Genomic DNA, 18,624 nt, shown 5'->3' on the forward strand with positions numbered 1-18,624 from the left:
CTGGTCCTTCCCATAAACAACTTTCCTCTAGCTTCCCTATTACTTTGAGGCATCCAAGCTATCCTGCAGGCGACCAAAAGGAGCTGCAAAATCAGAACACGCTCAGAACGCACAACCCCCCCGCCCTGGCAGCCAGACTATTGCGAGCGCACAGCGGTGTTGGGCGAGGTTTCATTGCTGCAGATGCGAGTGGGGCAGCTCAGGCAGCTGCTGCCTACCCTCTGCCACCCTCCGCCGGCGGCTGCTGCAGGGCTGGGTGGGATGCTGCGGCCAGGCTCCGGAGTGCCACGGAGATCCGCTTCTGCGGCGTTAAGAGTCGGTTAATTGAAATTTCAACTGGTGTTTAGACTCATCTGTCAGCATCGCACTGAAATGCTTCCCCATGTCTGCTGGGTGCAGGACCAAAACCTGCAGGCAGGACTCGGCTCCCCAGGCGTCTCCAGAAGAGGTACCTTCAGGTCCCCAAAAAAGCTGGAGCAGAGCTGCTTAGGGCAGTGGGGAAAGGGAGTTGCACACTAATAGAGCCCCCCTAAATAAACCTCCTCTTGTCTAATGGGAATAATATTAGTCCCTGCTGCTCTCTGTAGCTGCTTTTTATGGTGTCTGGATGGAAGCCTTCACCTACAAATCACATCGGAGCCATGTCTGGGGCCACCCTGCCGAGGCAGTTCCCATCTGCAGGTGTGGGACTGGCCTTGGGACAGGGCTGGTGTTCATGGAGCTGGTAGGAGCTGAATGCTCTGGGGCCCTGACTGCAGCAGTGTGTTATTTTTACCAGCCACTCTCATCTCGGGCTCTCCCTAGGATATATTTGCCACATATTTGTCCTTTCAGGTGTTGGAAAATACCTTATTCCAGCTTTTCTGTAACTCCCTTAAGGATGCTGTTTGCACTCGGCTTATTTTCCCCCCCCCAGAAGAGCTGCCATGACATTCTTCTGGAGGTTTTTGGTTGCTGGTTGCTCCCTCATGGTGAGCTTTAAAGTGCTGCCAGGGGATTTCCTAAAAGCTGTTGGCTTCCCCAGAAACACCAGCGGGGCTCCAGAAGCTGCTGGGTGTTTTGGGGCTGGGCTGGGTGCTTGGAGGGAGTGTGTGGCCTCTGGAGGGCACCCATGTCCCAGCCTTCGGAGCAGCCACAGGCTTTTGCGCTCCCCCTCGGCCCCTGGGTCCTGAGGGGGGTTACTGGGGCTTGGGGGAATTTTTTTTCCTTCTGGCTTCCTTCCCATTTCAATCAGAGACCTCTTTTATACACTTGCCTTGTTTAATGAGCATGCCTGCGGTAAACCCTTCTGCTCAGAAATGGGGGTTTACGTCGTGCTGGGACGGGGGTGGTGCAGAACGGGAGGAATGGGGGAATAGAGCCGCAGAGCTGTGCGGTCCCAATGCAGCAGAAGAGATCAGACCCATTTTTGCTGCAGGGAAATGTCCGGCCTCTGCTACAGCTCAGATTCCTCTGCTAGACATGGCAAGTCAATGGAAGCATCCCCATCTATAGCAAAGGAGGATATTTGAATAATATTTAGTTTTTCTGGGTGCCATGCGATGACTTTTGTGCTGCAGCTGCAAACACAACTGCAAAGAGCATTCTCTAACATCCAAAAGTGAATTGCATCAAAATATGAAAGTTAGGAAAAAAAGAAGAAATCGTTTTAAACGGTTGCCTGTCTCAGAGCTGAATCTCCCACTTTTTAAAGTAACACTTGGAGTAAACGTGAGCACTGCAGAGACCCCCATTTCTCTATGTCCCATCCGGGTTTTTAACCACCACCCCAACCTGTTCCTGCAGAGGTCAGAGCGTCTGGCTGCAGCTGGATCACCGAGTCCTGGACCATGACTTGCCCAAGAAACCGGGCCCGGCAACTTTGTACTTTGCCGTTAGGTGAGTAATTGTTTCCACAAAGGAAACATTACCACTTGGGTTTATTTACCACCAAGGGTTTTTGTTTAAAAGAACTGATTACAGATTTGATAAAGGAAATAAATGTCAAAGCGATATATTATTTTTAGAAGGAGATTAAGTCCTGGATAAGTGCCGCTCTCTTTTGTATTTAACTACAAAATAAAGTAGATTGGAACCTGCTACTTTTTAAACTGTTACTAGGACATTGTTCCTAGGGTTTTTTTATTTTGCTTAAAACCCTGTATTTTAAATATCTTATTTGCCTGACTTTAGTAGTGCTAAACTTGAATACGGTTTATTTAAACTATCGTACTTACTTTTTCTTGTCTTGTATTTACTTAAGGGTTGTCTGTACTTGAAAGAGATTGCTGATGGCTTCTTTGCTCACACAGCTTAAGCCGGTCCCCAGGAGAGAACAAAATCCCTGGCAAAGTGATGATTTTTGGCCATCGTAATTGCGTTACTTTAGGGCTTTTGCTGGCAAAGCTCTGCTGGTTAAAGGGCCTGAAACAAAAAAAACCATGTCCTACGAGACAGAGCTGTGCTGGCAGAAAAGACCAAGCATCAGATTCTTAATATTGTTGGAGTTTTTGTTTCCCTTACAGTCTATGAGGGAAATGAGAGCAGACTGACCTCATTTGCTTTTCATATCTCAGTAAATTTATGCCTTGTGTGCTTAATTATTTGAAGCACTTCCAAGGCAGAGCCTCTTGTGTAGTTGTGTTGGTTGGCACCATCGCCTCACAATGTCCTCTACACCCTGGTCATTGAGGGAATGGTTCAAACAAGCGGCTCTTTTTGGTTTTGTTGAATGTGTGCTTATTTGTGATGGACTTCAGAGCTTCTCTTCCCTGCTTTTAACAGAGAGAAAAAAAATAAATTTTAAAAGGGGTGATGGGCTTTTCAGTATATTCACTGTGTTTGATTTGGATCTGAGCGACTAAAATCTATGACTGCCCAAGAAAGCTGTGAAGGCAATCGTTTCCTTGGTTGGGATTAATGCTGTCGGCTTGTGATGTTCATTTTGGCCCTCTGCAAGATGGTCCCCTACAGGACAGGGTGTGCAGAGACCTGGCCAAGAGTTAGCGCGTGAAGAGTTGGCTTAGAAAGATCAACTTCTAGAAGCTAATTTTAAGCCTGATTGGTCCAGGGTCATGAGATCCAAACCAAGCAATTTGGAGCCAAGGAGGTGGGCAGTAAGTGAGAAGCAGAGCAGGAGGAGGAGGATAGAGAAATAATTAGCAATATAGAAACTATCTGATCCATAGAAAAAAAGATATTCCAGCAGAAAAGCCACTTCAAAATCTGATGCTCTCTTTCTTACAACTTTTTGGGTAAGTAAACGACTCCAGGCCTTTGCTTTGTGGCATATGCCTTGGATGGTTAGTTCAGACACTTATCTCATGTGAACACATTTGCCTTGTCATAGCCTATTCCTTAATTAAAATCCCACAAGAGCAGCCAAAATACATGGTTGCAGCTGTGTGTGCCTGTGGCTGGAACAGAAAAGCATAGTCAGGCATGGGGCAAGTGGCATGGAGGGGCTGGGCAGAGAGCTCCAGCACTTGGTGCTCGTTCCCCTGGGCTGGACAGTGGCTGTGCACGACGTGACAGCGGTGGATGCTGCTGCAGGGGCAGGGCTGGGCAAGCCCTCCTGCACCGGCCATGCCTTCTGCGTGCTTGAGATAGGTTCAACTGTGAATAGAATAAGTATGGCTTCAGTGTCACTTTCATTTGAGATGCAAGTATGACAAGGCAGGGCACTGAGCTGCTGTTCTCGTAACAAGTGGCAAATGTGCAACAGCCTCAGTTCTCAGTATCTATCAACACTGCACTGCAGTTTCCAGTAGCAATACTGGAAATGGAGGTGATCCCCAGGTACCTTGTTATGACCCTCCTTTTGTTCGTAACTCCTTGGCCATGAGCTTTTGCTGTTCAGTTAATGAAACGCGTTATAATCCTTTCAGATTTTAATTATTTTTCTTCAGATGGCATAAACTCAATCCAGTCGTGTAAATTTTCTTATGGTACGCGCAGCTGGTGAAGAGCTCTATAATGCAGATTTAGGACATATAAAAGTGTCATTCTGGTTTCAAGCATGCTGCCAGCATCAGGAATAAAAGCAGAACATACACTTCATGGTGTTCCCAAGCTGCCTGTCATCCCCTGAACATCCTTATCGCTGTGGTCCAGTATTCCTTATCTGTACTGTGGTGATAAGAGCGTACAGCTTGTACCACAGAAGAAATAGAGCAGGCAGACCTTGCTGGGGCAGGGGGCAACGCCTCCCCAGTGCCTTCTCCCTAACTCCATAAATCCTATGGCCTCCTGCTCCGCACGAGCAGCAACTGGGAGCTACCTCTCTTCAGAGCCAAGGGTACCATCCTGCTTGTGAGGATGTTGGCCATGTCTGACTCTTAGTTGAGAGAAACTGCAAGTGCAAATGATGTCATTAGTTGGGGAGAATCACCTTTTTAGTGCAGCAGAGTGTGGAAGGCTTTAGCAGGCTGAGGAAAGTCCATGCCATGAAAGGCTGGTCCGGAAGCAGGTTGGGAAAGGATATGAAGAGAGAGGCTCCTGCCTTCTGATGCTCTGCATTTCTGGAGGGAAGCACTTGTATGTATTTAAAGTGAAGTTTAGCAAAGCTATTGGAAAAAAAACTATATCAGGTGCGATCAAGAGAGGGTGGAAACATCTGTGGCTTCTACAATTCTTAGTGAAAGGTGAGTCATGGAAATGTAAAATAGCCTTTCAAAGGTCTGGGGCAGGCTGCTGGGCTTGGGTCTGCCCCTTGGACAGGCTGCATGCCTGTAAAATGGGTAAATTATCTCTTTATCCTGCTGAGGCATACTGGGGAGTGCTTTAAAGTTAATTTGATGGAACATGCTATAGGAATGCAAAATATTAAAGCAATTACTATTTAATGTATTGCTTGTCTCAAGTCACGGCGTAAATACTGCAGACGTTCCTAACAAGTGCAGCAGGTGCTAGCCTTACAGCTTCCTACCATGCGCTCCTGCTGCTGCTGCGGGCTTCTCCTAATGTCTTGCATATCATCAAGACAAAGAGACCCGTGACTGGAGCTGGAGGCTGTGAGGAGTGCCATGGGGCTGTGGGAGGGATTGGCCTGGTTCTGATGAACACAGTGGGCTGCATACCCTATGGTGGCCATCCAACCCTCCTGCTATCAGAGGCAAGACGTTGAGAAGGCCTGGTGTGGTCTGCGCTGCTGGGGCAGTGGTGGTGGTGGCCCAGGTCTTTGCTTGGCTGCAAAACAGTGTGCCCTCTGTCTAGCATCAGGTGGGAGAGTCTGGACCCAATGCATTCATCCTCTGTAAAGAGCTGAAGCACAGGTATCCTACCTCCAGATCCAGCTAAAGGAGGATTGACAGGACCACATTCACACAAATTTGTCTCTTTAAACTGACTTGGCAGTTCTGCGCTCATCAAATTATAGATGTGTTTTCTCTACACCATTTAATGCATCTCAGCACTGTTTGGTTTGATGCCCTGAGTGAGTCAGGGAAGCGCACGGACAGGTTTTGTGTGATTTTGTAGAGTGCCAGTGTCATACGTGATGTTTTGGTGTAGCTCTATAACAAACTGGGACCCATCTGCTAACCTTGGCAGGGGCACAGTAACCAGTAATGGCATCGTTTTTGTTCATGTGCGCCTCTGATGCACCTACAGCCCTGGGAAGAGGAAGCCAGGGCTGGGCCGGGATAGATGTCATTGCGATAGATGTACCTGATGGGATGGAGCTGACCCCAGTGTGTTCCTTTTGTGTGGTTTTGCCTGTCCCTGTTTGCTTGGAGCAAAGTTAATGGTGCTCAGGCGGTGGCTGCTTTCTCCTCCTGGGGCAAAGACGGTCTTGTGGGGCTGCCAGCCCCTCTCCTCCACGGCGCTGAGCAGGCTTCCCGACCTACAACATGCCCTTTGGAGTTACTTTTTCCACTTCTGGGTTTTTATCTGCATAGGAGGGATGGGCTTTGCTGCTGTAACATTCGACAGGGTTTTCAAATGACATGAGAAGTCATCAGATATCTATAATCTATTGAACAAGGAGCTTGTCATTCCCTGTGTGGTGTCGGCTCGTGCTTTTCTGCTTCTTCCCTCCTAATAGGCAGGAAATTAAGTGCAGTAGCTCATAGTTCCTCTGTGCTACTTTATTACTAGAGAACAAAACATTGAGGAAACAAAATGATTTGGGAGGAAGATGAAACCTGTAAAGAAAGTAACTGGGTTTTTTTTTTTTCATAATTTTCAGGTTCTACATTGAAAGCATTTCCTTTCTCAAGGACAAAACTACGGTCGAGTTGTTCTTTCTGAATGCCAAGTCCTGTGTGCACCAGGTAAGCCCCAGTGTTCCTCTGGAGCTCCTTGTTGTGCATCTCCCGATTATTGCTCCTCTGCCACCTACATGGTCCTGCAAACTTGCTAGGAACTGCATCTAATTTCTAGATCTTATCGAAGTATTAAAACCTCAGCATGCTTTCCTGATGCTCCAAGCAAATGGATAAGGATGATGATGGTTTCCTTGTCCTGTTTTCACAGCCCTGCTGTGCTTAGTGTACTAGAATAAATCTTAAATACTCGAAAGCTTTTAAGTTGTTTGAAATCTGGGTTTAACTTTGCGGGCAGGCTCTGTCTCAGTGGCATATCCTTCTATATACTGCATAGTAAATGCTCAAGGCAAGCAGCTCTTTACTGATCTCAGGTCAAACTTGCCTCAAGAACGAAAGCCCTGTGAAGAAGGTTTTACGCTGTGAACTTGGTTCCTAGTCCTCTGATTTCCTGCCTTAATTCAGTGCAGCAGTAAAGTAATAAACCCCATGAAGTAGTAATCAAAACTAGTTATTAAAATACTTTTTATATTTACTCTCTGGTTAAGAAGCTTTCACTGTTTTCTTAAAATTTTTTATTTGGTAGAACATATTTTTTTAAAGTTGCTTCATGATGTGGTAGCCCAAATCTTAAAAAATAAGGTTTATCCGCTGCAGATTCGTCATGGTCTGAAGAAGGGTGGTGTTTCAGCAGCCTTCGGTGTGCCCCTAATAACCAGTTGTGCAATAGCAGCTGCAGTTCAATGAACTTTACTCCAGCAGTGCCTGATGTTTCTGGGATTTTCCAGTTGATGTCAAACTTGAGTATCTGGGGTTTTTTGCCTTTTTTTTTTTAAACTCTCATTTCAATCAGTCTAAAAGGGTTACTTGGTTCTTACAACATTTTCTTGGAAGACAACCGTGTATCATTAGCTGGTGGTGGAGCTTGGTGTAGCTGGCCAAAGTTTCCACCTTTAATATGCTTCATATTTTAGAGGATTCTTATTCAGTACCCAGTATTTGTTATTTTATGGTGGGATCAGAAACCTGACATGAAAGTGGTTAATGGCAAAGTTGTGACTGCTTTGTACAGGAATTGCTTTCTGGAAGAGTGGAGGAAATTGGGACCTTTTTACAACATGCTAAAGTTTTAAAGATGTTTGAAGAACTTGGGGCCTTGCTGGTTAAAATTAATAAAAAGCAAATCCCCATTTGGCATGTCTGCCATTTTAAATGAAGGGTCTTGGCAACTTGTAGTCATCCTTTCAGGGAAAACTGGAGCACTTTAAACAGTGCAAATAATTTTGGAATTGGAAGATGGATCTGGTTTTAGGGTGGAACGTGAAAACGCCACTGCTATTGAACAAATGCTGCCAACATCAAAACATTTGCTGCAAGTATGTGTTTATGGATATGCATAAAGCATAAGAGAAAGCAAAGGAAGACAGATGCATAAAAAAACCTTCCCTCACTGATCATAGGCATGCATGTCATCAAACCAACAAGGGGAGTCCCTTCTGGCCTGCATAAATATTGTTATTCAAGCAGCATAACTTCGTATTACTGAAATGCCGTGCTGACAGCACGTGAAGTGCTGATGATGCGCAGACTGCGCATCGTCCAGTTGAGTTCAGGGCTTCGGGAGTTGGGAGAGATTTGAATGAAGGCTGGTTCCTACTTTTTCCCCCGATGGCTTGCAAGGTGTGTGCTCTAATTGGTAGCAACCCAAAGTTCCGGCTTCCCTGTTCCTGCAAGCAAAACTGCCAGAAGCAAGGAGGGTTTTCTGTTGTGTCCAGTTTCTGTGGGCAGTGGAGGGATGAGGAGCATTGCTTCCTCCCAAGAGAAGGATCTCTGTGGGCAGCGCCCAGCGATTCAGCACGTAACGAAAGCAGAGTGCCCCTGCTCTGCCTGCAGCACTTTCTGTGCTGGGCGGCTTCGCAGCCTGGCTTCAGTAGAAGCCTGCACTTTGGCAGAAGCCAGGTTGTTTACTTTTGAGATACATTTGGTCCAGTAGCTTTTAACCTTCAAATTAGGTCTTTTCAAAATATTTTATCATACGAGGTAAACTTATGGTCAGTCTCTAGATTTCAAGAAGTTCACGAAGCGCACATGGGACCAATTCTCACATTTAAGCCCGTGGGACGCGGACAAGAGGATGTGCAGAGGCACCTCGGATGCTCTCGTGCAGTGTGTACGCTCCTGCGGTGCTGCCAGGCTCCGTCGTGCTGCGGGGAAGGAGGTGCAGGATGCAAGACGGGCAGTGTTGGCTCCTGAATTTGAGCAGATCCCCAGCTCCAGTGAAGCAAGTGGCTGATGCTTGCTGATGACAGCAAGGAATGTTCCCTGGCATTTCTCAGTTCTTAATCCACCTCGGGGAGGTTAGACCTGCCTCAGCTTAGCTTTTCTCTCTTTTTTTTTTTTTTTTATTTTCCTTCCCTTCCCTTGCTGCATGAGTGAGGAAACCCCAGTGTCTTAAAAAGCAGCAACCTACAGCCAGCCCACGTGCTCTGGGATGCTCCCCAATGCACAAGGTGTGCTGGAGGATGCCCTGCTGGGGCCGTATCCCAACCTGGATCTTTGCATGAAGCTTGTGCTCTGTGTGGGCCAGGAATGTGGCTCAGAGGAAAAATGCTGCAATAGTGGGGTGTGAGACGACCTGTGGGGATAAGATTGCTTAAAAGCCAGTTGTGTTTTTTTGCTTTCATAAAGCTGTTTCCAAAGACTTCACAGTACCTTGTTCCCCACAGGGGACACAGTGGGTGGAAGAGCCCAAACCCAGAGCGGTGCACAGAGGCCTGATGCTTGAAGGAGTTTGTGTCTTAGACATTCCTGAGCGCTGGCATGCCTTGACAGCAGAGCAGTGTGTAGGTGCACATGCTTAAATGGCTTGTGTGCTTTAAAGGAAAATTATGCTTTCCTGAGCAGAGGGTGAGAGGGTGATGTTGGCCTGCGTGCGAGATGGTGCGTGTTGGGACTCCAGCCGGCGTGTAGGACACACCACGAGAGCCAACCGAAGGCTTGGGCAAATACAGCCAGTGCGTCGGCGAAGCTTCATGCCAGTCCCTCCTCTGGAAGGGATTTATCCATGGCTTACAAAGTTCAGAGGCTGCATCACAAATGTATTTACAGTATTCTTTGAGAGATCTGCAGGCAATCCTGCATGTGAAATACTGTAAGTGGCTGTATCTAACCACAGAGAATGGTATCTCCTGCGTTGGCCATCTTGTCCCAGATGACTCCAGAGAGGTTTTACTCCCAATTGAAAAAAAATTCAGAATAAATAATATAACATATCAAGCATATTAATAATTATATAAAATATTACAAAATATAATAAATTCAAAAAATAATGGGGGAAAAAACCCTCCATAAAATTTCTGAAAACAGAGAAGGCTAGCTTGGTGCTGTGTACCACGTAGCCACGCTGCTCTTTCTCACCTTTCAACTCCACATTCTTTCCTGCAAATCTCTGTTCATTTCTGCAAATCTGGTACCACTTTCCCTGCCAAGGGTTGGAGGAATCTGGGACTTGTACATTTTGCAATTTCTGTAGACATTTTGGCAAGGGAGAGACAAGACAGACAATAAAATCTCTGCTGCCAAAAATGTATTTCTTTCTACTCGCCACCCACTCCCCCGCCTCCATGCTCTTTTATACAGTCAAAGCTCCTTTGTGCTTCTGGGACCTTTGCTGCCGCACCCCAGGTTTGTGCATCCTCTGTGACCTGTGTTGTTCTCTGTGCAGCCGCCCTCTGCTTTGCCCTCAGCAGCTGGGAGCCGGGGGGTCCCCTTTGCCCAAAGCACAAGAGGGCTGAGACCTTATTTCTACTTTAGCAGATCATGTTTTAGCAGCATTATATTTCTGCACTCAGTGCAAAGAATCGCTGAGCATGAGGTGTCCGTGGCTGCTCCTTTTCACTGCGCACCTATCTTAACCCATCACCTCACTGGCATCTTCCTTCGGCACAGTGTAACGTAACACTGCTTTACACGCCTAGAGAATAAACTTCCTCTGATGGATTTGCCAACACGACTCATTCAGCATTTGCTGGCCTTGCCCTCTCCGTGTCTCCTTGCATATGAACTGAACGCAACATTTGCTGTTCCACTAAGAGCGCCGGTGTTTCCTCACCGCTGGTGTGTGCATAAACCTTGGCCTTCAGCCCATAAAACAAACACTGCCAGTGCTCTTGCCCTACCCTCCTTTCATGTTGAGCTGCCCTTTTTTTCCCCTGGTCTGATGCTGCAGTCCCCAGGCCCTCTCGGTCCTGTGTGGTCCAGCCAGCTGCCTGGCTCCCGCTCTCCAGCATCCGCGCTTTTTGCGTTGGAGCTCGGAGAAGCAGTATCTGCTGCCAGGAACAGCTTGGCTCACTGAGCAGGACGTGGGAGCTGGTAAAACTTAGATCTCCAGGTCTATGGAAGGGCCTCCCAGTGACTTAGTTATAGGCTTGTTTATCTGCATGTATTTTGGGAGAACGCAATGGCTGGAAGGATGCTTTGTGTATGTCTGGGCTCTGTTTTCCTATGTGCCTCTCTTTTTCAAGGCTTTGAGAACTGCTGCCTGAAAACTTTCAGTGGTGACAACTTCAATTTAAAAGCTTTCTCTCCTGTCACTGGCTGTAAGAAGCTGGATTTAGATTTATAGTGATCTCTGAAATCTGCTGTACAGCTGAAATTTAAAATAGTGAAAACCTAGCACTTAGTTTCAGGTGAAATGGGTCTCTCAGCATTGTGTTTGCACAGGGATGGGGAGCTTTGTAACATGTTCAGGGTGTTATTGCACAGCCCATGACCATAGCTGGAACACTTCTAAGGATGTGGGTCAGAACTGGTCATGCACATGTTAATGATAAATTTGGAAAGATAAATTAGTCTTTTTCTTCTTTCAGAACAACCAAGTTTGAAAAAATAACACCCTACTTGGCTAGCGAAGCGCTGTCAAGTTTATTATGCATTAGAGCTAACCTCCATATAGCTCTGCAGCCATACGGTTGACTCTTTGCCAGTCCTTCAAATACGTTCTGTAAACTAAGATCTTGGTCAAGCTGGCCATGTTCCCCTTTTCCTCTCTATATTTGGGTGTCGGGGGGGGGGGGTATTTATTTAATTTACAATTTTTTTTCAAGGACTTGCAAGAATTGCTTTTAAAAAAAGTAAAAAAAAGTTAAAGGAAATGGAATTTTTCAGAGGAGTCTGTAACTGTGATGGCTTCGTGAACGGCGGTGCTTGTGAGCACTTGGCAGGCTGAAGACCAGTGCTTACCAAGAAGAGCTGTTAAAACAGACCCCTGGTGTGAACATAAAGTCTGGCTGGCTTCCAGCTTGTGGAGAGCAGAGTGGTCATATATCAGAGCTCTCGAAAGTTTTATAACAGATATTTCCTAATTCTCCCCCATCTCTAGGGAGAGGGGAGCATTCCCATACAGCCTCATAACATGGAGTAGTCTGATCCTAGCCAAGGCTATTAAAAATGCTCTGTCCAGTGCCTGTATTTGCTGTCTGCTCCTGAGGACGGCACATGTAAAGCCCAGGATGAGGATCGGCAGGACCAGTTGGCCTTCTGCACTTTAGGGCTGTTACCTTCCATGGGTGCTGGTAGCCACCTCCATGGCCCAAACCCCCCAGCAGCACGTCCACAGATGAGAAGGATGGAGCATAGTTATACCTGTGAACAAAACATGACAGGAGGAGGAGGCAGGACCCTTATGCTGATGTAAGCTGGCAGATCCATGGGGCCCCCCTACTCATTACCCCATGAGACCTCACACAAGGCTGCGCTGGTGGCTTCGGAGGGACTTGGTCACGGTGTGGGTATAGTCAAGGGACTCCCCACAACACCTCTGAGAGCGGTGGTGGTTGGTCCAAGGCTGCCTGCTGTAAAGGGTGATGGTGCCCCAGGGACCTGTAGAGGCTCTTGCCAGGGGAGGTGCAGGTTGGGTTGCAGCTGGGCTGGCCCATTGCATATGAAGGCTTCGTTGGTTTGCAGCCAAAGTTTCATACCTTGGATCTCTTGACGTAGTCGCCTCCTGCTGGGTCTAACTACTGGCGTTAATTGTGATGGAGAGTTTTGCACCTTTGATCTCCTGGCCACAGGGCAAAGATGCTGTGACAGCTCAGCCAGTTCTGTTATTGGTGCGTGTTGGGTATCTCACCGTGGTGCTGTGGTAGGAAAGCGAAAGGCTGTGATTATATGTTAAGTCTAACGACGCTTGCCATACAGCCTGGCTTGCAAACAGGGAAGTCTTTATGTCGTTCCCCCATTCTCTGTTTTTACTCTTGTATTAATGCAAAAAAAAGCAGCACTAAATGTGCTCCTGTTGCACTGAACTGTGTAGACAAGTCTCAGAGTAGCTGCTGCTTTCCCTGGAGTTTCATCCAAGTGTTGGCTGAAGCACAAAACGTGAGCAAGGGAGATGGATGAGGGTGACTGGCAGAGATGGCAAAATAAAGGGTGTAACAGAGAAACCTGAAGCTTTTGCTCACCATGAGGCACTACCAGCTTTTTTTTTTTTTTGGCTGGGTTGACCTAAGTTGCTGAGGTGGGAAGCAGCAGGTCCTGCCAGGAGAGAGCTGTGGTGGCTGCTGCATGTGCACTGAGCTGTGTTCGGTCTCAGGTTGTGCGCGCTCTCATGTGGGTAGGAAGGGCTGTGGGGCCTAATGGATGAAATGGAAGATGTCATGGACCATCTAGATGCTGTGAAGCAGCCGTGAGGCATCCTGAGCTACCCAGGCTATGTTCCCTGTGGGGTAAATGCAGCATGAGTGCAAATCTGAAGTACCCTTTTCAGGAGGGTCGGAAGCACCAGCCTTTAATTTGCTCCTATAAGGGCTGGTATTCTGCATCTCCTCTGGTTTAGTGCTTTACTTTCCCTCCCTCGTCTGCTGGAGGCAGGCGCTTGCTTTGCTGTGTTTTTTCTCAGCCCAGTGTTTCTACCTTTGGGAAACTGGTCCCAGCTGAGATGCTCAGCAAAGTTTGGAGTGTCTGACGCAGGGTGGGATGGGGTGTCTGGTGCATTGCGGGGCAGCGTGAACAGTGGGTGACACTACTGGGATTGAGATGTAGGTGCGAATGCTGATGATCAGGACAGGCACTTTAAAGTTGAGGGTTCTTGGTTTCTGCCATTGTTTGCCTCCTTGGTGAAATTACCCAGTACAACAGAGCGAGTTGTTGAATTTGCCTGACCTAGTTCCTCCTGTGCTGCTCTGCTTGTCATGTAACAGGTTGGGGCCAACAACCCCTCCCGAGCCCATCCCAGGAGCTCAGGCTGCCTTGTGCAGTCTCTGCTCTCAAAGAAGCCGTCAATGCTGAAAAGCTGCTGAGCTTTCTGCACCGCAGGGACCTGCCTTTGCATCCTCTGGCTGTCAGGACACATCGCGGGGATACCGCATCCCTTGCGGGAAGTCATGGTGGTGCTGGGTAAGGGTGCGGATGCTGGCATTGCTTTCTTCACCTGTGCTGGGTCCACACCCAACTAATTGCCTCCCGTGGTTTGAACATCTTGTTGTACACATTTGGGTCCTTCTTTTTGCTCTGACTAATTGCACCCTTCTTTTTCGCAGCTTTTTTAATCCCTTTTCAGTAATCACAGGCAATTATATTCAATATTGTGGCTGTCTTGAGGCTATTCAATCATAGCGTGTGTATTTGGGGGTGTCTTTAGTTAATAAAATTTTTTTTAAGGGGTTGGTTAGAGGGAAGAGATGTGTTAGTATCTCAGCTCTCAAATCTCCACATGAAATGTTTTTGCTGTCAGTCTTCAACCTCTGGAGGCTACATGTGCTTGGAAGAAATGGTATCAGTTTTCATTTCTTGTTCTGGCTCTGAAGAGTTAAACATGCCAGTTCCTGTGTTGCTGCTTTTTTAATCCACTTTAATCTGAGTTTACAGTCTAAAGATTTGCTTAGCACAGTTAATGCTCATCTGACTGTCTTCATTCTTCATCTGTGTTTTCATCAGGATTTCAGACTTGTATCTCTGTGACAGTAAATTCTAGTGTTGTTGCTGTGTTTAATGAGGGTTCACTGCTCTATTCATGACCAAGCCTTGTGATTTTTATCACATTTGTAAGTCTGTGTCTGTGCAGCAAAGGACTTGAGCCCCTCTCTGAATTGAGGGCTAAATTCTGCCCATGGGCACAAAAGGCAGGATTTGGTCTTCACTAGCTGCTGAGACAGTGACCTGTTCCTGCTCTACAGTAATTGCCACCCAGTTGGGACATCTGCTACCATCTTCTATTATTCTGATGTTTGTCAGTATGACAAAAGCCACCACCTGAATCCTCTGGACCAAATGTGGTGTTTGGATAAGCCAGTGGCCTTCTGGAGAGCTACACAAGGGGCTGAATGTGGCTCACTGGTTAAAATGATTGGTCCCTGTGCAAACTCTAATTGAAAAATATCAGTTTCATCCCCTCTGGAGCTGCACCCGTTAGTCTGTTTAAACTTACCGACATCTAAAATGTACAAGACTTGGATTCCATGATCTGAATTACATCCATCTACTTAACCTCGTGCTAGTGATCTTGCTCCCAGTTGGGATAAATCTAGGAAAACCTTCCATCTTCATCTCAACATGCAGCCATGAGAGCACTCTCTGCCCCTCCTGCCTGCTCCCTGAAGCCTCTGCTTAAATTACCCTGGCAATTGCCGGTATTCATAATGAATCTCCTATAGCTGTTTTTCCCCACCTATTTTTGCAATTTGACTTTGCAGTTAAAGCGATGCTAAAACAGACTCCCATCTGCCAGCCTTGAGGGCAGAGGGATGGTTACAAAATCAAAATATTGCCTGAGTGGGAAGAGTCCTGTCTGGGTGATGTCTATCGTTATATGGATTTGTGTTGAGCCAAGGGCTGTCCGAACTCCTTGAGAGCCAAGGGCTGGATTACGTTATAGCAATGGCCAATTGGGGAACCAGATAGCAAATAATGGTATATTATGATGGAGAATAATTCCAGGCTCAAAGGGAATTGTCCGAGAGACTGTCACTTGTATAGTGTTAGATAAAGGCTGTGCTGGGGCTTTAGGATCCCTTGCTTCAAATCCTTGCTCTGCCCCTTAGCTACTGCCGATCTTAGGGGAGTGCCTTCGCCTCCCTGAGTCTCTTTTCTTATTTGATATTTAGTCCCTTTAAAGGGTAGGGATTCTCCTGATTGCTCTTCAGGGCTTTTTTGGTGCAGAGCCTCCCTCAGAGTGGCCCCAGTCTCCTGCCACTGTTCCTGTACGGCAATATGTGATAATTAGGGCTGCTCCACCCTGTTCTGAGATTTGCAACAGCTGGAAAGCTGTGGTGGCTCCCCTGCACCTGGGGTGTCCTGCTTGTCCCCTTTGCTCTGGTCAGGACACCTTCAGTGTCTTGTTTGAGAGAGGTCAGGTTAGGGAGGACCTTCTTACCTGTTCAATCCTCAACACAGCTTCTAAGCAAACGCGTTTGAAGCTGAGGACATCGGCACAGCAAAACAAGAATGAAACTTCATCAGCTGAAGTAGGCCGGCCCCCTTCAGCCTGTCTGGTCTCCTAAAACCCTAAATTAAGTGGTTTGTGGCATCACACTTAACATTTGTGGCAATGCCATAGCAGCCTAGTAAAGTGACCAGAGTTTCTTAACGCTTGTATTTAGGACCAAGTAAATAAACATGGAAAAGCAGCCTCCTAATTACTATTGCTAATTAGTTAATGGTTGTGAGGTGCTTTGAAGATGAAAAGCGAAGAGGTGCTCGGTTATTAAGTCCCAAACATGCCTGTAACGCCAGCAGTAGCTATTGCAATGGGTCAGCAGAGACTGGCTGCTGCAGTAGCTACGGAGCTTTTCTTGGAACCAGCGACAGAGAGAAGAGGGCCTTTGATGTGAGAATTGCATTTGGATAGTTAAATCTCAATGAGTTTCTTGTATGTTTAAAAGGTGATGAGCCCGCATGTAGCTGATTCTGCCTTGGGGCAGGGAGATGGTCTTGATGATGAGCTTTTAAGGTTCCTTCTGGCCCTGTTTTCCCTGATTTTGTGGTCCAGGGACAGCTTTGCTGAACTAGAGCCTGTCTTTCCTGCTGAGCAGAGGTTTCCCATGATGGCATTTTCTCATGTCTGGGTTCCCTGCCTGCCGGAGCAGCAAAGCGTGGTGCTGGGTTGACCTGATCTCCCGTAATCCTCCCACTGCCACAGTTGGCCTCAAAGGCTGTTTGAGCAGATGCAATTTAAGCTTAAAAAAAAAACGCAGCTCAGATGTGCATGACAAAGACTAACCTCATATGGACCTGGAAGTAACAAACTGCCTTAAAATTGCACCTATGTGAAGAGTTTCTGGGCTGCAATCCTTGCCTTTTTCTCTTAAGCATCAACATGAAAGAGATCTGAAGGAAGGATGAACTTGAAGCTATTTTTTTTCCTCCTAATTTGTGGCCGTGCCCCTCCTCTTCTAATAAAATATGTCTGGGAATGCTTTGGAGACTACTTCTGCATAGCTGTTGCCACACCTGTTGGGAAGGGGAAATTCCTCTTGGTCTGCCGTTACGGAGCAGCCTGGGGGAGCGCTGCTGCTGGAATGCTTCATTGACAAATCTGGCAAAAAAAAACCCCAACCCTTTCTTTCCATGAGAGTTGAATTATTTGTTTGTTCGCTTTTGAATTTAGTCTCTGTGGACCAGACCTGCAGCTGTGGTAAATTAGCTGAGCTCCAGATGTGCCCTATATATTTCGAGATGTCATTTCCCTGTATCTGTATGCAGTTCTGTAGGTCTTCCTGCTACCCTGGTTTTGGCACTATTTCAGCTTTCGGTCTGCTTTGTCCCCACATTCAGCCAACAGATCCTGGGGACAGAGGATGTGTTAGGATCTCCGTGGCAGGAGGCAGGCATCGTGCCCACTACCTTCACTTGCAGAAGGTCAATAAGAAAAAAACCCTCTGCATTCATGAGCTCAGTTTTGTCCTTTATGTGCTGTGTGCAGGATGCAGTAGGTGTAAGGCGTAGCTGCGATAACCCAAGAGTCCAATTATAAGTGCCTCTCCTTTACTCCTCCAGCATTACTGCTGGTCCCATAATAGAACCAAGGCCAGGGTTTTTGCTTGTAAGAAATTAACTTTGAAAGTTTGCACTTAAGCTTGCAAGCAGGAAAAAAGGGATCCTGGTGTAGTTTTGCTGTTTTGGAGTTTCTCAGCTGCACACCTCAGAAGTCACAGAGTGCATAGTGCTGTTGGGACAGGGCTGGTTTTGGAGTGGGGTCAAGACACAGGAGATTTCCAGCTCGGGGTCCACACGGTTTTTCTGACCGTTGCACTACACCTCCAGTGTATCTGCAAGAACTGGAGGCTGTAAGATCCAGACTATGTGGGGCAAAGGAAGGTTACTTATGCTGTTCCTGCGATTAAAAAGTATTACTTATCTAGCACCAGGGGGGTGTGTACCACCATCACAACAAAGAACTGCAGTCCCTGCCCTGAGGAGGTGCGGTGCTTCAAGCCATAAAAATACCTCTTGTTCAGCCCTGCCCCCCCGCTTCACGGCAGGTTCTGCGTGTGTGTGTTGCAGCGTGCAGGATCAGGTCGTTGCGGAGTCAGAGGCAATAACGCGAAGCAGCGTCCAGTAACGAGCAATAAAAGGCAGATTTGTAAAGAAAATATGGGGGGGGGGGGGGGAGAGGAGAATGGTTTGGGGAAGGAGGAAAGGCACTGCCATGGGGGGGGGGGACACGACACGACACGTGCTTGCAAAAGGGGGTGGCAGCCGCGGGGAGGCGGGGAGGGGACTCTGACCCCGCCGCTTGCCTGGAGCGGCGGGACGGGACGGGGCGGTGCGGGTGATGCTGCGGGGCGGTGCGGGGAGGGTCCCGGCGGCGGTGCCGCTGCGAGGCGGGGCGCGCAGCCTTCACGTTCCGCTCTTCCCCTGCACAGGGACAGATCGAAGTGGAAAGTGAGACCGTCTTCAAGTTGGCAGCCCTGGTGTTGCAGGTAAGCGCCGCTTCCTCCTCCGTTTGGTCGGGTGTTTGGCACCGGCGGCTTGGGCTCGGCTCAGCTCCGTTCTGCCTTTCTGGGTTTTTCCCCTCCCGCTGTGAAGGCAAGACCACGCAGCGCTGTTTATAGTCGCTGCAGCTGCGGGGGGGGGGAAGAAAAGCTGGAAAAACTTGGGAGTTGTTTTTCTTACAGACAAGTGAGAGAAATATGTATTTGAGAAATTCTAAATTGGGAGAGTGAAGAGGAAAAACTCATCAAGGGAAGTCACTTATTTGGGCACATTTCTACCGAATTTATCCTTTATTCTATTTTAAATATGTTTTGGAGATCTGGGAAGAAAAGTATGTGATACTGTAGCTAAATTGGCTATATTATGCCTGTGAATCTTTCTTTCAAAGCATGTATTTTCAATACTTATGTTGAAATATACTGTCAGTTTTTCCTCTCTCCTTAATCAAGTT

The 18,624-nt window shown here is 47.4% G+C and overlaps 1 protein-coding gene across 7 annotated transcripts in view; it reads left to right on the forward strand.

Moving 5' to 3' along the window:
- The window catches only part of FRMD4B (FERM domain containing 4B), a 136,959-nt gene that overhangs the window by 74,345 nt on the left and 43,990 nt on the right, over window positions 1-18,624 (forward strand). For 6 of the 7 annotated variants that reach the window (XM_064453491.1, XM_064453486.1, XM_064453485.1 and 3 more), the window contains exons 4-6: window positions 1,786-1,878; window positions 6,167-6,251; window positions 18,104-18,160. In XM_064453491.1, the coding sequence (XP_064309561.1) occupies window positions 1,786-1,878; window positions 6,167-6,251; window positions 18,104-18,160 (235 nt within the window). The remainder of the gene's footprint in view (window positions 1-1,785; window positions 1,879-6,166; window positions 6,252-18,103; window positions 18,161-18,624) is intronic. The other variant, XM_064453490.1, reaches the window with a different exon arrangement.

This window comes from Phalacrocorax carbo, chromosome 6 (assembly GCF_963921805.1).
Source record: "Phalacrocorax carbo chromosome 6, bPhaCar2.1, whole genome shotgun sequence".
NCBI classification, from domain to species: Eukaryota; Metazoa; Chordata; class Aves; order Suliformes; family Phalacrocoracidae; genus Phalacrocorax; species Phalacrocorax carbo.